This window comes from Thamnophis elegans, chromosome 14 (genome assembly GCF_009769535.1).
Source record: "Thamnophis elegans isolate rThaEle1 chromosome 14, rThaEle1.pri, whole genome shotgun sequence".
Classification (NCBI taxonomy): Eukaryota; Metazoa; Chordata; class Lepidosauria; order Squamata; family Colubridae; genus Thamnophis; species Thamnophis elegans.
In genome coordinates, this window is record NC_045554.1 from 26,967,212 (window position 1) to 26,985,812 (window position 18,601).

General features: G+C 40.6%; 1 protein-coding gene across 1 annotated transcript in view; it reads right to left on the reverse strand.

Annotated features, from left to right (window-relative positions):
• NLRC5 (NLR family CARD domain containing 5) overlaps positions 1–18,601 on the reverse strand; it is an 87,180-nt gene that overhangs the window by 12,960 nt on the left and 55,619 nt on the right. The window contains exons 28-37 of the mRNA XM_032230239.1: positions 17,000–17,083; positions 16,816–16,899; positions 14,606–14,692; positions 10,863–10,937; positions 8,623–8,706; positions 7,476–7,559; positions 4,636–4,719; positions 2,167–2,250; positions 1,789–1,872; positions 403–486 (exon numbers count right to left, since the gene is read on the reverse strand). Of these exons, the coding sequence (XP_032086130.1) occupies positions 403–486; positions 1,789–1,872; positions 2,167–2,250; positions 4,636–4,719; positions 7,476–7,559; positions 8,623–8,706; positions 10,863–10,937; positions 14,606–14,692; positions 16,816–16,899; positions 17,000–17,083 (834 nt within the window). The remainder of the gene's footprint in view (positions 1–402; positions 487–1,788; positions 1,873–2,166; positions 2,251–4,635; positions 4,720–7,475; positions 7,560–8,622; positions 8,707–10,862; positions 10,938–14,605; positions 14,693–16,815; positions 16,900–16,999; positions 17,084–18,601) is intronic.

Genomic DNA, 18,601 nt, shown 5'->3' on the forward strand with positions numbered 1-18,601 from the left:
ATCCTTTCTTAGTGAGCACCTAGAGGTCAACAGGATCATACCTGCCAAATTTCAAGTTTGTAGGCTTTATGGTTCTGGAGATTTCATGATGGGTGAGTGGTACTTGGCTTTTATATATATAGATTGCCACAGGTTGGGTTCCATCACCAATCTGAGGAAGGCAGTGGCCCAGGAAACTCTGTCTTATACCTTGTATATTAACTTGATCACTAAATGCATCTCTTAAATTATGGGGATGATTTTTCCTTCCTTGGATTCAACCATTCCATTGATATTGACACTTCTCTCACAGCATGGGAAGGACAATTAGATGGTGGATCAGAAATCCCTCTCCCCACCAATAACTCAAATCAATAATCTATCATTGTGTCAACTTGACCAATAAAAGGGCAAGCGGCTTACTTGATTAGCTTCACATTCTTCATTCCTGGAAGGGCCATAGCTATCGCTTTCATGCCAGCATCATCAATCTTGTTGTGGCTTAAGCTTTAAAAGGAAATGCACAAACACAAAGGGTCAAAGAAAGAAGTCACTGGTGTCATTCATGTATCTGGTTATAGTTCAGGGTTGGGACTGACTATTTTTGGTAGAATCTCAGGATCCCCCAAACCCAGGTGGAATATCTATGTTTCAAAGTACCCAATATGGCGTTTTATGACTTCCGTTGGCTACTCTTTGTTTGTGTTCTTCACCTTCGGCTGTCATTATTCTTTCAAAGAACAGCTACACAATATGGAGTTGTTATCCCACACTGGTTTTCTTTTCTTTCCCTGTAATTGTGAATGTCACAGTGAGCCCTCCTTTTGTCTGCTCACTTTCAAAATTATAGGACAAGTAGCCTTGATGGTGTCCCAGCAAGTGGCAGCACCAGGTTGATCTTCTACACCCAGCGTACAAACTGGGTGGAGACTGCCAGGGGTTGGTTCTGGGTTGTTCATAGTTGTCCAACTATGGTAATTCCAGAGGGACTGCTTTTTTCTAAGAGTCTCTATCCATCCAATTTGAACCAAAGAATTGGGCATGCTGCGGATCCTGTCATCCAAAAAGTGTTGGTTGCCGGAGACTAGAAGGCAAGCTGAGTGGTCCCTACTACATAGAACATCTTCCTTTGGGGGATCAGAATGGCCCCAAACTCTGTTAGCCTTCCCTAAAGCTTTAAAGGCCTGGCTATGCTCCCAAGCCTGGGGTCTCGTATCCTAGTTGTATTGCTAACTTGCCAAGTATTTTGCCCCTATGCATGTTTAATCTGGATGTTTTTGTTTTTTATTGGTTTTTTATTTTTAGAAATATTTTAGTATTTTAATTGTAATATATTTCTTGAATTGTAAGCTGCCCAGAGTCATTGTGGGAGATAAGTGGCTATAGAAAATGAATGAATGAACGAATGAATTCAGTGTGGGAAACTGGAAAAATATCCCGGAGCAAGACAAACTACCGGTATGTGTACCACTCTATAAATTCAGCTGGAGTTCAGTTCAATTGAAGGAATTTACTTATTTTGTTTTACCAAGGTCACACCTTATTATAGAATCATAGGGCTAGAAGGGACCTTGGAAGTCATGGCCCAAGGCAGGCGATCTTATACCATCCTAAACTGGGGGCATACATTGATTAGAACAATCCATCTCAATGGTCAATGGAATCAACTGGAGACCAGTGGAAGAAGACCTGAAGGCATTTCCAAACTGTGCTAGGTAATCTATAGGGGATATAAATTGACAGCAGTGTGAAAATGCCCTCAGAGTGAAGGAAAACAGTGAAAAGTGCAAGTGAAAAATGTGGACTTACTCAATTTCTTCTATTTGACATGTGGTCTTCAAAACTTCTGCAAGGTGGGAACACATGAGACTGTCGAGATGGTTATTGTTCAAACTAGAAAAGAATTGTATACATGAAGAACCCAAATAAACATAGGTCAGTTGGTTTATGTGAGGTCAAGTTTCCCCAGCAAGAGAATGGTTTTTTCAAAAAGGAGAGTTAATGAAGAGGACTATTTTAGTCAGGACATGAGATCTCAATTTATGCAATGGGAAGCTGGTAGTCCTCCAGATGTTGCTGGACTTGAGTCTCTCTAGGTCTCAAACTCCACTACAGAAGATGGAAATTTAATCCAGGCATCATTCAGATCCCAGATGGCTGGGCGAAACTCAATCTACACACACTTACCCAAGTATTTTCAGGAGAGGCATGGTAGAGAGCCTTGAAAACAACTTCAGAATTGTGGCATTGTCGAGGTTCAAAGAGCCAAAACTAAGAAATAGATAAAGAGGATAGAGATCATAATTATGATAGTGTAACCCCATTTTGGACATCTCTGCTATTTGGGTAACCCAATCAGGACACAGGAAAAATCTGTTCATTTACTTTCAGGTCAACGCTTGTACCTGTAACATTTTTGCTTATCCTAAAAAATATTAGCCAAACATGAACTTGGAGAAGTGAATTATGGGGTGCCATAGGCAGGAAGGTAGGGCATGTTGCAGGTTCCAACTATCAAGGAAGTACATCTGGTGCAGGGGTGGGTTTCAAAAATTTTAGAACCTATTCTGTAGGTGTGGCCTGTTTTGTGGGAGTGGCTCAGTGGTCATGTGACTGGGTGGGTGTGGCTTGGTGGGCATGTGACCAGGTGGGCATGGCCAACTTGGAAAATGTGGTGAAACTCACTTAACAATGCTCTTGCTTAGCAACCAAAATTTTGGGCTCAATTGTGGCCATAAGTTCTCTTTCTTTTTCTTTCTTTCTCTCTCTCACACACTCACTCTTTCTTTCTTTCCTTCCTTCCTTTTGTCTCTCCACCTCTTTATTTCTTTCTTCTCTCTCTCCCACTTCCTTTTTTCTTTTTTCTTTCTCTTTCTATCTTTCTCTCTCTTTTTTTTCTCTCATTCTCCCGCCCTCCATTCCTTCCTTCCTTCCTTTCTTGTGTGTATCTCTTCCTTTCCTGTGTGTATCTCTCCCCCTTCTTTCCTTTTTTTCCTTTTGGAACAGATTCCAAAAGGTACGCTAAAGTTCACAAACCCATTCTGGTGTACCGGTGCAAACCGGGAAAACCCACCCCTGATCTGGTGGGACCTAGAAATAGAGCCTTCTCAGTGCTGGCTCCCTCACTTTGGAACATCTTTTATACAGTTGTTAAGCAAATAGCAATAGCAATAGCAGTAGACTTATATACCGCTTCATAGGGCTTTCAGCCCTCTCTAAGCGGTTTACAGAGAGTCAGCATATTGCCCCCAACAATCTGGGTCCTCATTTTACCCACCTCGGAAGGATGGAAGGCTGAGTCAACCCTGAGCCGGTGAGATTTGAACCGCTGAACTGCTGATCTAGCAGTAGCCTGCAGTGCTGCATTTAACCACTGCGCCACCTTGGCTCTTAAGCAAAGCAGTCATAGGTGGGTGGGTGACATGATTAGAAATTAGAATAGAAAGAAAAGCATTTTAATAAAGGATGACAGGACTAAAGTAACAGAAATAAGAGAAGGGAGAATATTAGTGTATACATTTTTATATAATAAAGTAAAAGTAATAACAAGGAAAACATGGAATAATTGAATAATGATAGATTGCAACCTAATGTAAATGTGTATCATTATTAGAAAAAACATAAGTTGGTTGAATGTAATAAATTATGATTAACTTTATCAGTTTTACTTGTATTAGAATGTATGATACCCAGGAACCACACTGTTCATGCATTGATTCAATATATTTATAAAAGAATAAAAAACTGAAAAAGCAAAGCAGTCACTGTGAAACCACAATGGTGCTTAAAATTCTTGGTTCAGTTTTCCTTTGCTTTACAGACTTATGATGATCATAAATGCAGGCATTAGTTGCAGAGTTGTTGTTGTTTTCTTTGTCATCATAACTGAACAGCTGCTAAACAAGCCAGCCACTAAATAAAGATTGAACAATTCCTTATTCAAAGCAGGGAATGTGTAGACCAGCCCAGGTTCCTAGATTTGCTGCACAAGCGTAGAAACAGTCTAATCATCACGTGCTACCGCTTAGCATATTTAGAATACAGTACATAGAAAAATAGGGTTGGAAAAGACCTTGGAAGTCTTCTAGTCCAACCCTCTGCTCAAGCAGGAGACCACATACCATTCCAGACAAATGGCTGTCCAGTCTCTTCTTAAAAACCTCCAGTGATGGAGCACCCACGAGTTCTGGAAGGAAGCCATTCCACTGATTAACTCTCCTCACTGTTAGGAAATTTCTCCTTAATTCTAAGTTGGATCTCTCCTTTCCATCTGTTACCATACTTCTTCTCCTGCACTCGGGTGCTTTGGAGAATAGTTTGATCCCCTCCTCTCAGCCCCTCAAATATTAGAAGACTGCTATCAAGTCCTTCTCTTTGTTAGACTAGGCATATCCAGTTCCTGCTACTGTTCATCGTGTGTTTTAACCTCCAGCCCCCTGATCAACTTTGTGGCTCTTCTCTGCACTTTTTCTAGATTTCAACATCTTGTTTTGAATGGTGGTGAGCAGAACAAGCATATTTAGGCAGCATCTCATTCTTTACACAGAGGAAAACCCACTAAATAACACTGGAATTATTGGAAGAAAGTTAATAAACAATTGGAATTCCATTACATGGCATCCCACGCCCTACAGCAGTATACTTAAATATACTTACTTGATACTCTTTAAGTGGTATTTGCCCTCCAAACTATCTAGAAGAATACTGAGATTATCCAAGCTGAGATCACTATTGGAAAAACTAGAGATGGAAGGAAAGTACAAGTTTTTAGAAAGGTTATTCAGAAAAGAAGAGAAATAGCAAACTGCCAAATGGTACAGTGACCCTATGAAAGAGAGGCGAATCTGAAAGTGGATAATTGTTTAGGTTTATAACTTTCCTTTACAAAAGTACATTCAAGAACAAAAACCAAGAAAAACTTACCAAGAATTCATTTTAAAACACAATTTTCATTATTTTCAACACTTTGCCAGGATAAAAGACCGCTTGTTGCTAAATTAAATGACCAGAATGAAGGACAAGAGTGAGTTTTTGAAAAATAAATAAATCTAAAACACAGTTTTCTGAAACTCAAAGTCAACCGGGCTTAATTTTGTATGGGGGAAAGGGAGGCAGGGAGAGAGGCTTTTAAGAATCTGTTATCCTTCCTGGTATGCTTGCAGTTTCTTGATCTGATCTACCTCACAGGGCTGACATCAAACACGCTTCCTTAATGGTTCGTTGCCCTCCACCCACCCTGAATTCGGTTTCTCATTTCCTTCCCCAGGTAAACACCTTTATGGTTTGTAAAACCACAAACAGGGAAGGATACCACATTAAACAAACCCCACATTTCCTGCTGAAGATCTCCCATGCTTCTCTCATGTGCTACTAAACCTCCTAGGATGGCAACCAGCAAAAGCAAACTTCAGAGACCAATGAACTTCAGAAGTCTTTTACGGCTCATGTCATAAACAATAAATCTACGTCCTGAGATGATAATCTAATGAATATCCATTTCTTCCCCATTCGCTGCTGCTCCCTGCTGTTTTGCTGGAATAGTTTTATTATAGATTTAGTTGCTTGGTATAATTTTATTTCATTTCTAGCAGATGTTGTTATTTTATCTATTGATTTAGGGTTCTTCAGGGCAGAACTAAGCTACGGGAGAAGGCTTAAAGTATGCCTGTTTACAGAAATGCAATTTTTCAAAACCCTTACCTATCTCTGTTCTCTTTGCCCCAACAGCAGAGAAGAGGAGGGTGGGTATAACTTTGGGTGCCCTTGACTCAGAGTCTTCTGTTCTGCATTTTCCATCCTACTGAGTGACCACGTGATGTAGCCAAAGAATGAATCATTCTTCTTCCCTTTTGCTAACACCCATCCTCCACAGTAGAACACAGAACATAGAATCATGGGGGGCGGCAGGGACCTAAGAGGTCTTCTAGTCCAACCCCCTGCTCAAGCAGGAGACATGCCATCCTGATGAAATGGCTCTCCAATCTATTTTGAAAAACCTGCAGCAAGGAAGCACCCGCAATTCCGAGAGGCAAGCTGATTAACTGTTCTCACTATCAGGAAATTTCTTCTTAGTTTTAGGTTGGATCTCTCTTTGATAAACTTCCACCCTTTCCTTCTTGTCCTGCCCTCAGGTGCTTTGGAAAGTAAGACAATCCCCATGTTGTAGGCTGTATTGCTATTATCCTTGTCACCTTCTCCTCTTTCTCGCTTCTCCGCTTTCCTACGGTACTTACCTTCTCCTATTGGTATATTGTGATTTATCCATTGTTGTTTTATGATTTATGATTGTATCTTATGATTTATGATCCATGACGTATCCCTTTGTTGTTTGTATGCAGACTGAGAGCTTATGCACCAGAGACAAATTCCTTGTGAATCCAAGCACAACAAAGAATTCTATCCTCCATAATTCTTCTCTTCTCTTCTCCTATTCCCATTCCCATTCCATTCATGTCCTCCCAAATCCTTCTCTTTGATAGGCTAGTTTCCCTCTCCTCCTGAATCAGCTGTTGGTGAGAAAAACTGTCACCAACTGTCACCACATGCTTCGAATAAGGATGGTGGGTGACAGGGATGGAGAATTGGGCCACCTTTTCAGTTGCCCAAGTGACAGGGTGAAGGTTTCCATCAAAAATGAGTAACTTGGGGTATGTTTGAATGCAGGTCTATCAGTCTCCTGGGAGGCCCACTGACTGAAAGGATGTCAGATCTGGGTGCAATCTTCTCTAAGACTAAAATCATTGTTCAAAAATAGCCCAGCAACCCATTACAAGACCAGTAGACAATTTTACTGCTCTTTCCTTCACTAGCAGCTCTTAGCTCTCACCATAAGGAAATTCTAGAGCAAGTAGATCTATCTAATGCTAGATTAATAGAATTAGTAACGAAAAAAAGATTAAAAGAGCAAAAAATCCATCTCATCAATAAATAGGGACCATTCCTTGAAGATGAGTACCGGTAGCCCTCAAGTTACAACAGTACATTTAGTGATCGTTCAAATTTACACGGCTGAAAAAAGTGACTTATGATCATTTTTCACACTTATGCAGTATCCCTAAGATCACGTTATCAATATTCGGACACTTGGACAACTGACTCATAATTATGATGGTTGTCCTGTGGTCACCTTTTGTAACCTTCTGGCAAGCAAAGTCAATATGGAAACCAGGTTCACTGACAACTGAGTTATTAAACAACTGTAGTGATTCACTTAACAACTGTAGCATGAAAGGTCGTAAAATGGGGCAAAACTCACTTAACAATTGTTTCACTTAGCAACCATAATTTTGGACTCAATTGTGGATATAAGCCTAAGACTACCAGTGTCCACCTCATCAATAAATCTTAAGTCATAAAAATGAGTACTAGCCATCTTTATGAAGCCCCTCCTTAAAGGAATCCTAAAACAAAGAACTTTCTCATTCCAAAAATCTGTATTTTGCAATAAGAAATTAGAAACCATTAGCAGTTGTCAACATATTAGGTTTTACACTTACTTAATATCTTCAATGGCAAAGCCACGTTGCAATATCTTAGCTATGTATTCAATGCTGGTGGGAGGAATCCTGTCATTGGTTAACCTGGAAATCCAGAAACAGGACAAGCTGAGAAGAGTCTGGGAGTGTGATTGAACACCCCTTGTTTTCCTATGTGTGGCACTTGTGCAATGCACAGCATAACATTTGTTCATGTAGTGGCATCTATCCATCTATCCCTCCATCTATCCCTCCATTCCTTTATCTATCTATCTATCTATCTATCTATCTATCTATCTATCTCTATCCATCCATCTCGATCCCTCTCCATCCATCTCCATCCATCCATCCATCCATCCATCCATCCATCTATCTATATCTATTTACCCGTCCATCCATCCATAGGTGACCTTTAATCCCAGAATTCTCCAGCCAGATAGATAGATAGATAGATAGACAGACAGACAGACAGACAGACAGACGTAGGTAGGTAGGTAGGTAGGTAGGTAATATAAAGACAGACAGACAGACAGATAGATGTAGGTAGGTAGGTAGGTAGGTATGTATGTAGGTAGATATATAGACAGACAGACAGACATAAATAGATAGAGGTAGGTAGGTAGATAGACAGATAGAGAGAGGGGGAGGTAGGTAGGTAGATATATATATAGATGGATGGATAGATAGATAGATAGATAGATAGATAGATAGATAGACAGACAGACAGACAGACAGACAGACAGACATAGACAAAAAGACAGACAGATAGATAGATAGATAGATAGATAGATAATCATCTTCTACAATATCTTATCTATCTAGATCTCTCATCTCTCTCTACATTTATATCTCCTATTATACTTTATTTCTCTCTTTCTGTTTTTCTATTTATCTCTCTATCTAATTTTTATACCATTTATCTCACCTGAATAGACTTTGGAAGATTTACAATACAAAACATAAAATGGTGTAAAAATATAATTAACAGAGTTATAAGCAGAATTAAGGACAATGTTAGAAATATGGCATAAGGAAATCTTGGGAAGTGCAGATGAAGAGTTTCACAAACAAGAGGAGGGGAAGCAAGACTGTAGACACCCAGAATCTAATAAAGGTAACAAGGCTAGGCAGCCAACCCATCCGATGCTTTGGTTTAGATTGGACCTACCAAAGTTTCTGCAGTGCTGGAAAATGCACCAAAGCATCAAATGAAGTTGGTCCTTCAGCATCAGGAAGCAGTGGGTGAGATGTCCTGGAGAAGCCAAACCACCTTGATCAATTAATCAAATGAGGAATCAATGCATCTAATATTAAGCCAAAATATCATTTGTTTTTGGCTTAATGTGACACGGGAACTCACTCCCTGGGCTCTTTTTAGGATTCCATTATCACTTTGTAATTGGTTTATGAATCCTAAAACAATCCTTTCAATCATGCCCTTATATCTGAACTCCCAATCCTTATTTCTGATTAAGTTGCGCCCACTTTATTCAACCTCAGATCATTTTCTAAAAAATACTCTGAAATAAGACTGGGGAGGATATTCACAGGGGGAACTCCACTGAACATTGCTTTCAATAGCTTTGATTGAATTCATATGCTAAATCATGCAAATGAGTTCTTATAACAATGTATAATCTGGTTACTAAGTGGACTCATTCTCAGGGCTTATGCAATATACTGAACCATAAATTAACCAAACAGGTTAAGGGTCACACCATATGCTAAACCCTGAACCAATTATGGTCAAAACCTTCCACCTAGAAGACTGTATACCAGGGGTGGGTTCAGTAGTGAAATTCAATTTTTTTTTTACTGCCGGTTCTGTGGGCATGGCTTGATGGGTGTTTCAGGTGAAGGATACTGCAAAACCTCCATTCCCACCTCACTCTCTGGGGCCAGCCAAAGGTGGCATTTGCTAGATCTCCGAACTACTCAAAATTTCCACTACTGGTTCTCCAGAATCTGTCAGAACCTCCTGGATTTCACCCCTGGGTGGGCTGCTCAGGTAAACCGGTAGTAGCAGTGGTGGGAAGCTCCGCCCATCTGCCAGGACACTTCTGTGCATGCACAAAAGCATTACACACATGCGCAAGCATGCCCGAACCGGTAGGAAAAAAAAAGGGGGCAACCCACCACTGCTGTATACATGTATTTGCTAGGATGTTACCTGTCCTGCTTAAGAAAATTCATAGTGGTTTGTCTGATTTTTAAGGAGCCTGATGTGTCAACCCACACACAATGAGGTAGAGCGGTCAAGGGTTTGACTGACACTAGAGAGACCCACTTTCAGCCATGAGGATTCTATAGGTGATTTTTGGGCCCTTTATTTTCTCTCTGCCCAGCCAAAATGATAGTGATGTTCACAACAAGGATAAAATCAGAGGAGACCCAAAAATGTTCAGTCCCCTAAGGAAATGTGAGGCAAGTCTAAACTCTCCATCAGTTAGCAAGTCACTCAAGTCTCGTGTTCTCCATTCCTTTGAGATTTTCTGTCCAGGCAAATGGCAAGAAACAAATTAGAACATAGAATCATAAGACTGGAAGGGACCTCAGAGGTCTTCAAGTCCAACCTAGTCTGCTCAAGGCCAAAAATCTTGTACTATCCTGGTCAAATGATAGTTTAATGTTTTCTTGAAAACCTCCAGTGAGGGAACATCTACAATATCTAGAGGTAAGCCAATCCACTATTTAATTGTTCTCGCTGTTAGGAAATTTCTCCTTAGTTCTAGGTTGGTAGACTTCTATTTGTTACTTCCTATCCACCCTCTAAAGGGACGCGGTGGCTCAGTGGCTAAGATGCTGAGCTTGTCGATCAGAAAGGTCAGCAGTTGGCCGGTTCAAATCCCTAGCGCCACATAATGGAGTGAGCTCCCATTACTTGTCCCAGCTTCTGCCAACCGAGCAGTTCGAAAGCACGTAAAAATGCAAGTAGAAAAATAGGAACCACTTTTGGTGGGAAGGTAACAGCGTTCCGTGTGCCTTCGGCATTGAGTCATGCCGGCCACATAACCACGGAGACATCTTCGGACAGCACTGACTCTTCGGCTTTGAAACGGAGATGAGCACCGCCCCCTAGAGTCAGGAACGACTAGCACAGATGTACGAGGGGAAGCTTTACCTTTACCTTATTCCCCCTCTGATACTTTGGAGAATAAGTTGACTCCCTTTTCTCTGTGACATTCTTCAAGTACTGGGAGAAGGCTAGCATGTCCCCTTAATCCTTCTCTTCAATAGGATAGACTTACCCAGTACCCTGCAACTGTTCCTCGTACGGTTTAGCTCCAGACTTTCCATCATCTTTGTTGCTCTTCTGTGCACTTAATATCTTTTTGGTATAATATTAGCAGAAAGTCCCACACATTCATAAAATGCTCGCTGGTGACGCTAGTAAAAAGATTTGCTTACCTGTGGACCGCAAACGCTCCTTTTCCCACCTGGGGAGGAAATTTCTGTTCCAGCATAAAGAGGGAACCAGTTTTCCTTTTGAAAAGTAAAATTAAAAGCAAGAAAAAAAGATTGATTGGCTAAAATATTTAAGGCTATTCTTAGCCCTCTCCCAGAAACCTGAAGATATTTTCTACTTGTTTAATCCAGCAATGTACTACCTGGAGCATATTTCCCATGGATTCTCTCTAAGCCTCATGCTACCTTGTCTGGCATCTCCTGAGAATCTCAGGACCATCAGTGATTTTGTAGAGTAGCCTATTCCCAAGTTTAAACAACACAATTCTGAGTCCCACCAGCTACAGAACGCCAGTGAGTGGGGCCTAGAAGGTCAGCCTATTTTGTCAAGGTGCCACTTTATAGAATATCCTCTCTCTGGAAATTAGAAGGAACCTAACCCAGCTTGGCTTTCATAAGGTCCTCAAGATCTACTTCTGTGCCTGGGTCTTGGGTTCTTTGTATTGTTGTTGTTAGTCGCGAAGTCGTGTCCGACCCATCACGACCCCATGGGCAATGTTCCTCCAGGCCTTCCTGTTCTCTACCATCCTCTGGAGTCCATTTAAGCTCACGTCAACTGCTTCAGTGACTCCATCCAGCTACCTCATTCTCTGACATCCCCTTCTTCTTTTGCCCTCCATCTTTCCCAGTATTAGGCTCTTCTCCAGGGAGTCCTTCCTTCTCATTAGAGGGCCAAAGTATTTGAGTTTCCTCTTCAGGATCTGGCCTTCTAAAGAGCAGTCAGGGTTGATCTCCTCTAATTCTTTGTATTAGTGACTGCCAATTGTGATTTTTTTCCCCCCAATTTGTGATTGGAATGGTTTTTATTTATTTTAAGATTGTTTGTCACTGAAAGTTGTCTGAAAGTTGAGTCATGGCAACTGGCAACTATTTTTGTGTTGGTTTGAGACATTTCACTGCTCATCCAAGTGTCTTCTTCTGTCAGAAGAAGTTAGTTGGAAAAACAGTTGTTGGAACGTGCTACTTCCTCCCACACCAACCCCAGAGGTTTCTTCTTCAAAAGGTGTGGCAACATGTGAAGATTCTCAGTCATTCAAGTAAAACTGTTGAAAGTTGAGTCATGTGGCAATTGGACTTTTTGTTGTTGATGGTTTGAAACCTGTCACTGCTCATCCAATGCTGGAGCTGCTTGGATGAGCAGCAAAATGTCTCAAATTAACAAGAAAGTAAGCCCAGTTGCCATGACTCAACTTACAGACAATTTTACCTGGATGACTGAGAATCTTCATCAACACTGACAGTTATTTGTCAAGATGGATGGCAGAAGGAAAGAAGGAAGGAAGGAAGGAAGGAAGGAAGGGTGGATGCATCCAATCTACTCAAAAGCCACTACATCCTCAACTGCAATCCAACACAGGGCCTAAATAGGACCCTACCTACAGAAAGCAATTGGGCAACAACAGAGATGGAGGATTTGAAGGAGGGGAGGAGCCAACATCGCAACAATACAACATGCGGTCTCGACAGTCCGAGACCGCCGTTGACACTTTTGCCACTGGACGGTCCAGTTGGACCTAAACCTAAACCATCCCATAGAGACGGTTAACAGGAAGACAAAGCCTTGCTGGTCTCAGGGACATCACAAAGTCCCTGATTGACCCAAGGGAAGTGCTTCAAGCTGGCGGCAAACAGGCAGCCCCAAGCTGACAAAGTTGGAGACGGCTCCGGAAGGAAGAAAGTGAAAGTTAGTCCATCTGGTGAGGGGTTTTTTTCTATTCTGAGAAAGATTGCCCAAAGAAACTTTTTTTAAAAAAAGATAAATTAGTCCTTTAAGTAAAAGAATAAAGTGGCGAATTTAATTTTTATTGGGCTGCCTTGGAAAGTTTTTGTTTTTTTCTTTGTAACAATATTTTGTGGATTGAAGTGTTTCCTGTTTCTCCTCTTAAAGTGAACGGATTGATTTTTTTTCCCCTCTATTCTTTGTCACCTTATTTTTTGGCTTGAACTAAAACCTTTTTTATTTTAACAATTCTTCCTATCATTTGTTATTAAATTCCATTAAAGACAATTAAAGACCTTTGTTTTCCATAAGCTTGAGACAAGTATGAAAAGTGGAATCTACCACTCGGAAGTCAGAGTCTGGAGGGTTTTTTGAAACAATGTATCTTTTGTTCTTTCTTCTTTGATCTCACTGACTTTGTAACTGAAGGGTTTGCAACTTGCTTACAAAATCTGATAAAGAGCCAAGGGCACGAATTGTTTTCGCAGGTGCTTTTGGAAAATATTTTAGCAAGGGAAGGAAAAGGAAAGAAAAAGATAGAACCCTTCTTCTTTGAAGAGTACAAAAGAACTTGTGCTCAAGTCAACTTAAAATAAATAGATATAGATATACACACAAAAGAGGCTTGGAAGGCTAGCGTGGCAGAAACCTTAAAATTTTGAAATATCCTGGCTGGAATTCAAAATATATTGGAAGGATTTGGGAGATTTGAGAAGAAGTTGGATAGACTATTGTTTCTCACAGTAAAAGATGATGGGGTTGGAGCCCCAAAAATTAAAGAAGAGAATGAAAATATAGAATATAAAGACAAGACAATAGATGAACGTATTAATGGAGCAAACATGGGTGAAAGTGGAAAGAAGAGAAGATGGAAAAGTGAATTTGACAATTTGGAGCTTTATCCCAAATTTCAAGATACAGGAGAAAAAAAATGGGTGATAATGATGGAGTTAAGAAGAGAAACCTTTTCAGAGATAAGTCTGACAACCAAAGACAAGCTAATTTCAATAACAATTCAAGGGCAATGAGATTATCAGAGAGATCTTTCAAGCAATAAAATGCAGAAAGAAGTTTATAAAATTTTTATAAAGGAGTTAAAAAGAGAATTGACACAACAACTAGCAAGAGAAACATGCCACTGGAAAGATACAGGTTGATAATGAAAGTTGATGATAAAAAGTTAATTTTTGGTGATTAATAAGTAGGAATTTTAGTATTTTGTGGATTGTTTTAGATAGTTATTAAATCTTTATTTGTTAACATATAATTTACTATGATAACAATAATGAAATGATAACCTTAACTAGTAAAAGTAACTTGCATATAAATTGTACATTGGGACTTGGGGAAAAGACCTATAAATTTTATTAATAAATTTCTGTTTAGATCTTGTTATAAAGGTGTTGTTTCTTTTGAGCCTGATGAGAGGAGATGTGATATAAATAGTAAATAATTTTTAGCTAACTACAACAATAACAAGGGAATGTTAATGGATAATGTTTAATGATATACACATGTGTTGTATTGGTAAAAGCAAATTGGATACAAGCTTTAAATAGTGAGTTGGGGGGGAAATGCTTAGATATTTTATTGATTTTTTTTTTCAGAATATGTTATAAAGGTGTAATGTTATTGGAGGTTTATTGAAATTGCGAATGAATGCCAGTAGGTGGTTGTGTCTTTAAATACAAATGATTTCAGATAAAAGTACGTTTAAATAACTGTAGTTAAATGAGAATTGTGGTACATTGATAGTAAAATACATAAAGATTTTTGATTTAAAATGTACAATTCAATATGAATGAAGTATAAGTAATGGCTGTGGAAGAAACGCACAAAATGTATTTGTAACCAATCGACACGCTTTCTACAAGATGTAATGAAGGATGATTCTTTTTTTGTGTTTTTGTTCAATTAAAACAATAAAAAAACTTTTCAAAAAAAAAGTGATGGAGGATTTAATTACATGATAGTGATCACTTCTCCCTGGACTTCAGTAGCCAGGCTCAGGAGGGCGGGAAAGTTTTCATGTGTCACCCATGGCTCTTCTAGGCTAGAAGACAAAGCAAAAGAGCTGAGAGAAGCATGTTTCCACTCAGAAGGTTCCTCATGGTTTTCCCCTTCATCATAAGAGAACCCCAGACCACATTCACACAGTTTTATTTTTATATTATTATTATTATTGTTGTTGTTGTTGTTGTTATACAATTGTATCACAGCGGCCAGTTGTTTTGCTGGATTTGGCATTGGTTACTAGTCAGGCCCCACCCAGGGGCCTAGGACGTCGTAACGTATTTTCGTAATATGCGTGCAGATCCAAGCAGTGCGGCTTTTTGCATTTGACTGATGGTGATTTTGTCAATTTTTAACTGTTTTAAATGTAATTCCAGTGCTTTTGGAATAGCACCCAGTGTGCCAATTACCACTGGAATTACCACTGCTGGTTTGTGCCATAGTCGTTGAATTTCGATTTTTAAGTCCTGGTATTTTGCGATTTTTTCATGTTCCTTCTCGACGACCCTGCTATCACCTGGTATTGCGATGTCTATGACTGTAACCTTATTTTTCTCAACCAGTGTGATGTCTGGTGTATTATGCACCAGTATTTTGTCCGTTTGTATACGGAAATCCCACAAGATCTTGACCATCTGATTTTCGGTGACTTTTTCAGGTTGATGTTCCCACCCGTTTGTTGCTGTTTTAATATTATAATTTTTGCACAAATTCCAATGGATCATTTGTGCTACTGAATTGTGCCGCAATTTATAATCAGTCTGCGTGATTTTTTTACAGCAGCTGAGTATGTGATCAACAGTTTCATCAGCTTCTTTGCAAAGTCTGCATTTGGCATCATCAGAGGATTTTTCGATTTTGGCCTTAATGGCATTTGTGCGGATAGCTTGTTCTTGCGCAGCCAGGATTAGTGACTCTGTTTCTTTCTTTAATGTACCTGTTGTTCGTGGCACGACAAAACCGCGGTCCACTAAAGCGCGCCCGATTAAAGCGCGTACCTGACGTCATCAGCAGCGCAACAACAGCGACCGCGGAGAAAAAGGCCGCTTTAAAAAGCGCTTTGAAAGCAAGCCGATTCACGTTAAGGTAAGGGTTAGGGTTAGGGTTAGGTTAAGGGTTAGGTTTAGGGTTAGGTTAAGCGTTAGGTTTAGGGTTAGGTTTAGGGTTAGGTTAAGGGTTAGGTTTAGGGTTAGGTTTCGGGGGGTTAGGTTTAGGTTTAGGGGTTAATTTTAGCTTTAGCGCTCACAGCGTGCTTTTTTCGTTGCGCTGTGATGACGTCAGGTACGCGGTTTCGTCGAGCGCGCTTTAGTCGGCCGCGGTTTTGTGGTGGGACCCCTGTTGTTAACCATAACCAAGTTTGTTCACTGTCCACTTTATCTTTTATTTTTTCCAGAAATTGGCCATGCAGTGCTTTGTTCTGCCAACTCTCCATTCTTGATTTTATCACATCTTTTCTGGTTGTTGTTGTTGTTGTTGTTGTTATTGTTGTTGTTGTTGTTGTTGTTGTTATTATTATTATTATTATTATTATTATTATTATTATTATTAGCGTATGGCATTCTTACAGTAGCCAGGAGACCACAATGCTATTGCAGAGTAATAGTTTGGCTTGCTAAGATACCAGCCGTGTTTCAGGACACACTTGTACATTTCCCAAAGTGTGCCCTAGGAGAACAAGCTGGCTTCGCACCAGAAAGACACACAGCTCTTCCTACAGCTTCACTCACGACCCTTCCCTCCACCATAGCTGCCTCACAAATGGGTGCCACAACCGGAAAGGTTCAGAGCCACCAGGAATCTGACTGCCTGCACAGAGCATCAGCTCGTCTCCCCCACCAAAGTGGTACCTATCTATCTAGTCTCATAGAACATGATTTCAAACTGGACAGATGGGTAGACACTAAGACATTAAGTCACTGAGTCACAATGCCTCTTCATGCAGAGGTCAAACACTAGATATCATCGGTTTAATGTTATTACTTAATTGGGCAATGAAATATCTGAAAACAACCAATCTAGCTCAAACACAAAAAAGTCCATAGTTTCATACTGAACTGTAATATTCATTTTTGAAAGTTCCACAGAACTGGAAGTAATAATAAAACAAGGAACAAAGCAGAATTTCTTTACACTTTCTAATTTCTTGATTATATACCTACTTACCTTATTTTTTGTGTGCTAGTCCATCTCCTTAGAGACCTAAGGAGAGTTTTGGCACTTATGGGTGTCAGGCCATTGTTGATTGATCTAGGAACAAATACAATAAGCTAGTGAAAAAAATCTGGTTGGATAGCTCCTAACCAAACCATCAGATGGAAGAACGTTATGAAATAGTTCCTGAACTCACATGAAATTGCTTGGGGCAGAGCACCCTTCCAGCCTACTCAACAGCTGTGCCAGATGTTCTGCTTGGAGATTGCATTCCTTTAGTCTAGAGGGGGAGGAAAGAAAAAAATCAACTCAGGTGACTTGTTGCACTTGTAGTAGATTGTAGATTGTCTACTCATTTTCTATCCTTGGCTGAACTGGTTGGATTCTAAATGAATTCTTAGTCATATCTTCATTCTCCCTCCTGCCCTCTTAGCATGAAGGAGAAAGAAAAAGATAAATATAAAAGCACTTAAACTTTCTGCTATGGTCTTCCTAAGACCAGATGGGCCAGCCTGACGAGAAACATAGTTTGCTTTTAATTTATTAAGTCCCCATCAAAGAGATAAATTCCTATTACTAATTTCTCTTAGATATGTATGTTTATATGGAAGGGGGAGGGGGAGAGAGAGAGGGAGGGAGAAAAGAGAGGGAGGGAGGGAGAGGGAGAGAGAGAAGGAGAGAGAAGGAGAGGGAGAGAGGGAGAGAGAGAGGGAGAAAGAGGGGGAAGGAGAGGGAGAGAGAGGAGAGAGAGGGAGGGAGAGAGAGAGGGAGGGGGAGAGTGAAGAGAGGGAGGGAAGGAGGGAAGAGGGAGAGAGAGGAGAGAGAGAGGGAGGGAGGGGGAGAGAGAGGGAGACAGGGAGAGAGGGAGAGAGAGGGGGAGAGAGAGGGAGGGAAGAAGGGAGAGAGAGAGGGAGGGAGAGAGGGAAGGAGAGGGAGAGAGAGGAGAGAGAGGGCGGGTGAGAGAGGGGGAGGGAGAGGGAGAGAGAGGAGAGAGAGGGAGAGAGGGAGAGAGGGAGGGAAGGAGGGAGAGAGAGGGAGGGAGGGAGAGAGAGGGGGGAGAGAGGAGAGGGATGGAGAGGGAGGGAGGAAGAGGGAGAGAGAAGAGAAAGGGAGGGAGGAAGAGGGAGAGAGAGGAGAAAGAGAGTGAGGGAGAGAGAGAGGGAGGGAGGGAAGGAGAGGGGGAGAGAGGAGAGAGAGAGGGAGGGGGAGAGAAAAGAGAGGGAGGGAGGGAGGAAAGAGTGTATGTGTATGGAATATATGTATGTGTACAGGTAGTCCTTGACTTATGACCAAAATTGAGGCCAAAATTTATGTGGCTAAGTGAGAAATTTGTTGAGTGAGTTTTGCTCCATTTTGTGATTTTTCTTGTCACATTCACTGTATCTGCAATGAATCCCTGCAGTTGTTAAATGAGTAACATGGCTGTTAAGTGAATCTGGCTTCTCCGTTGACTTTGCTTGTCAGAAGGCCACAAAAGGGGATCAGGTGACCCTGGGACACTGCAACCGTCATAAATATGAATCCGTTTTCAAGCATCTGAGTGTAAATCACACAATCATGGAGATGCTGCAACAATCATAAGTGTGAAAAATGGACCTAAGTCTCTTTTTTCAGTGTTGTTGTAACTTCGAAAGGTCATTAAACAAACAGTTGTAAGTTGAGGACCAGCTGTATATATCTCTCCCTTTTATTAGTTTACAAATCACCGAGGCAGCAAATCATATCCAACACACCTTCTTCTTCCTCCTCTTTTCCAAACAACAGGGAGCTGTGGGAGGGAGTACAGCTTGTAACTATC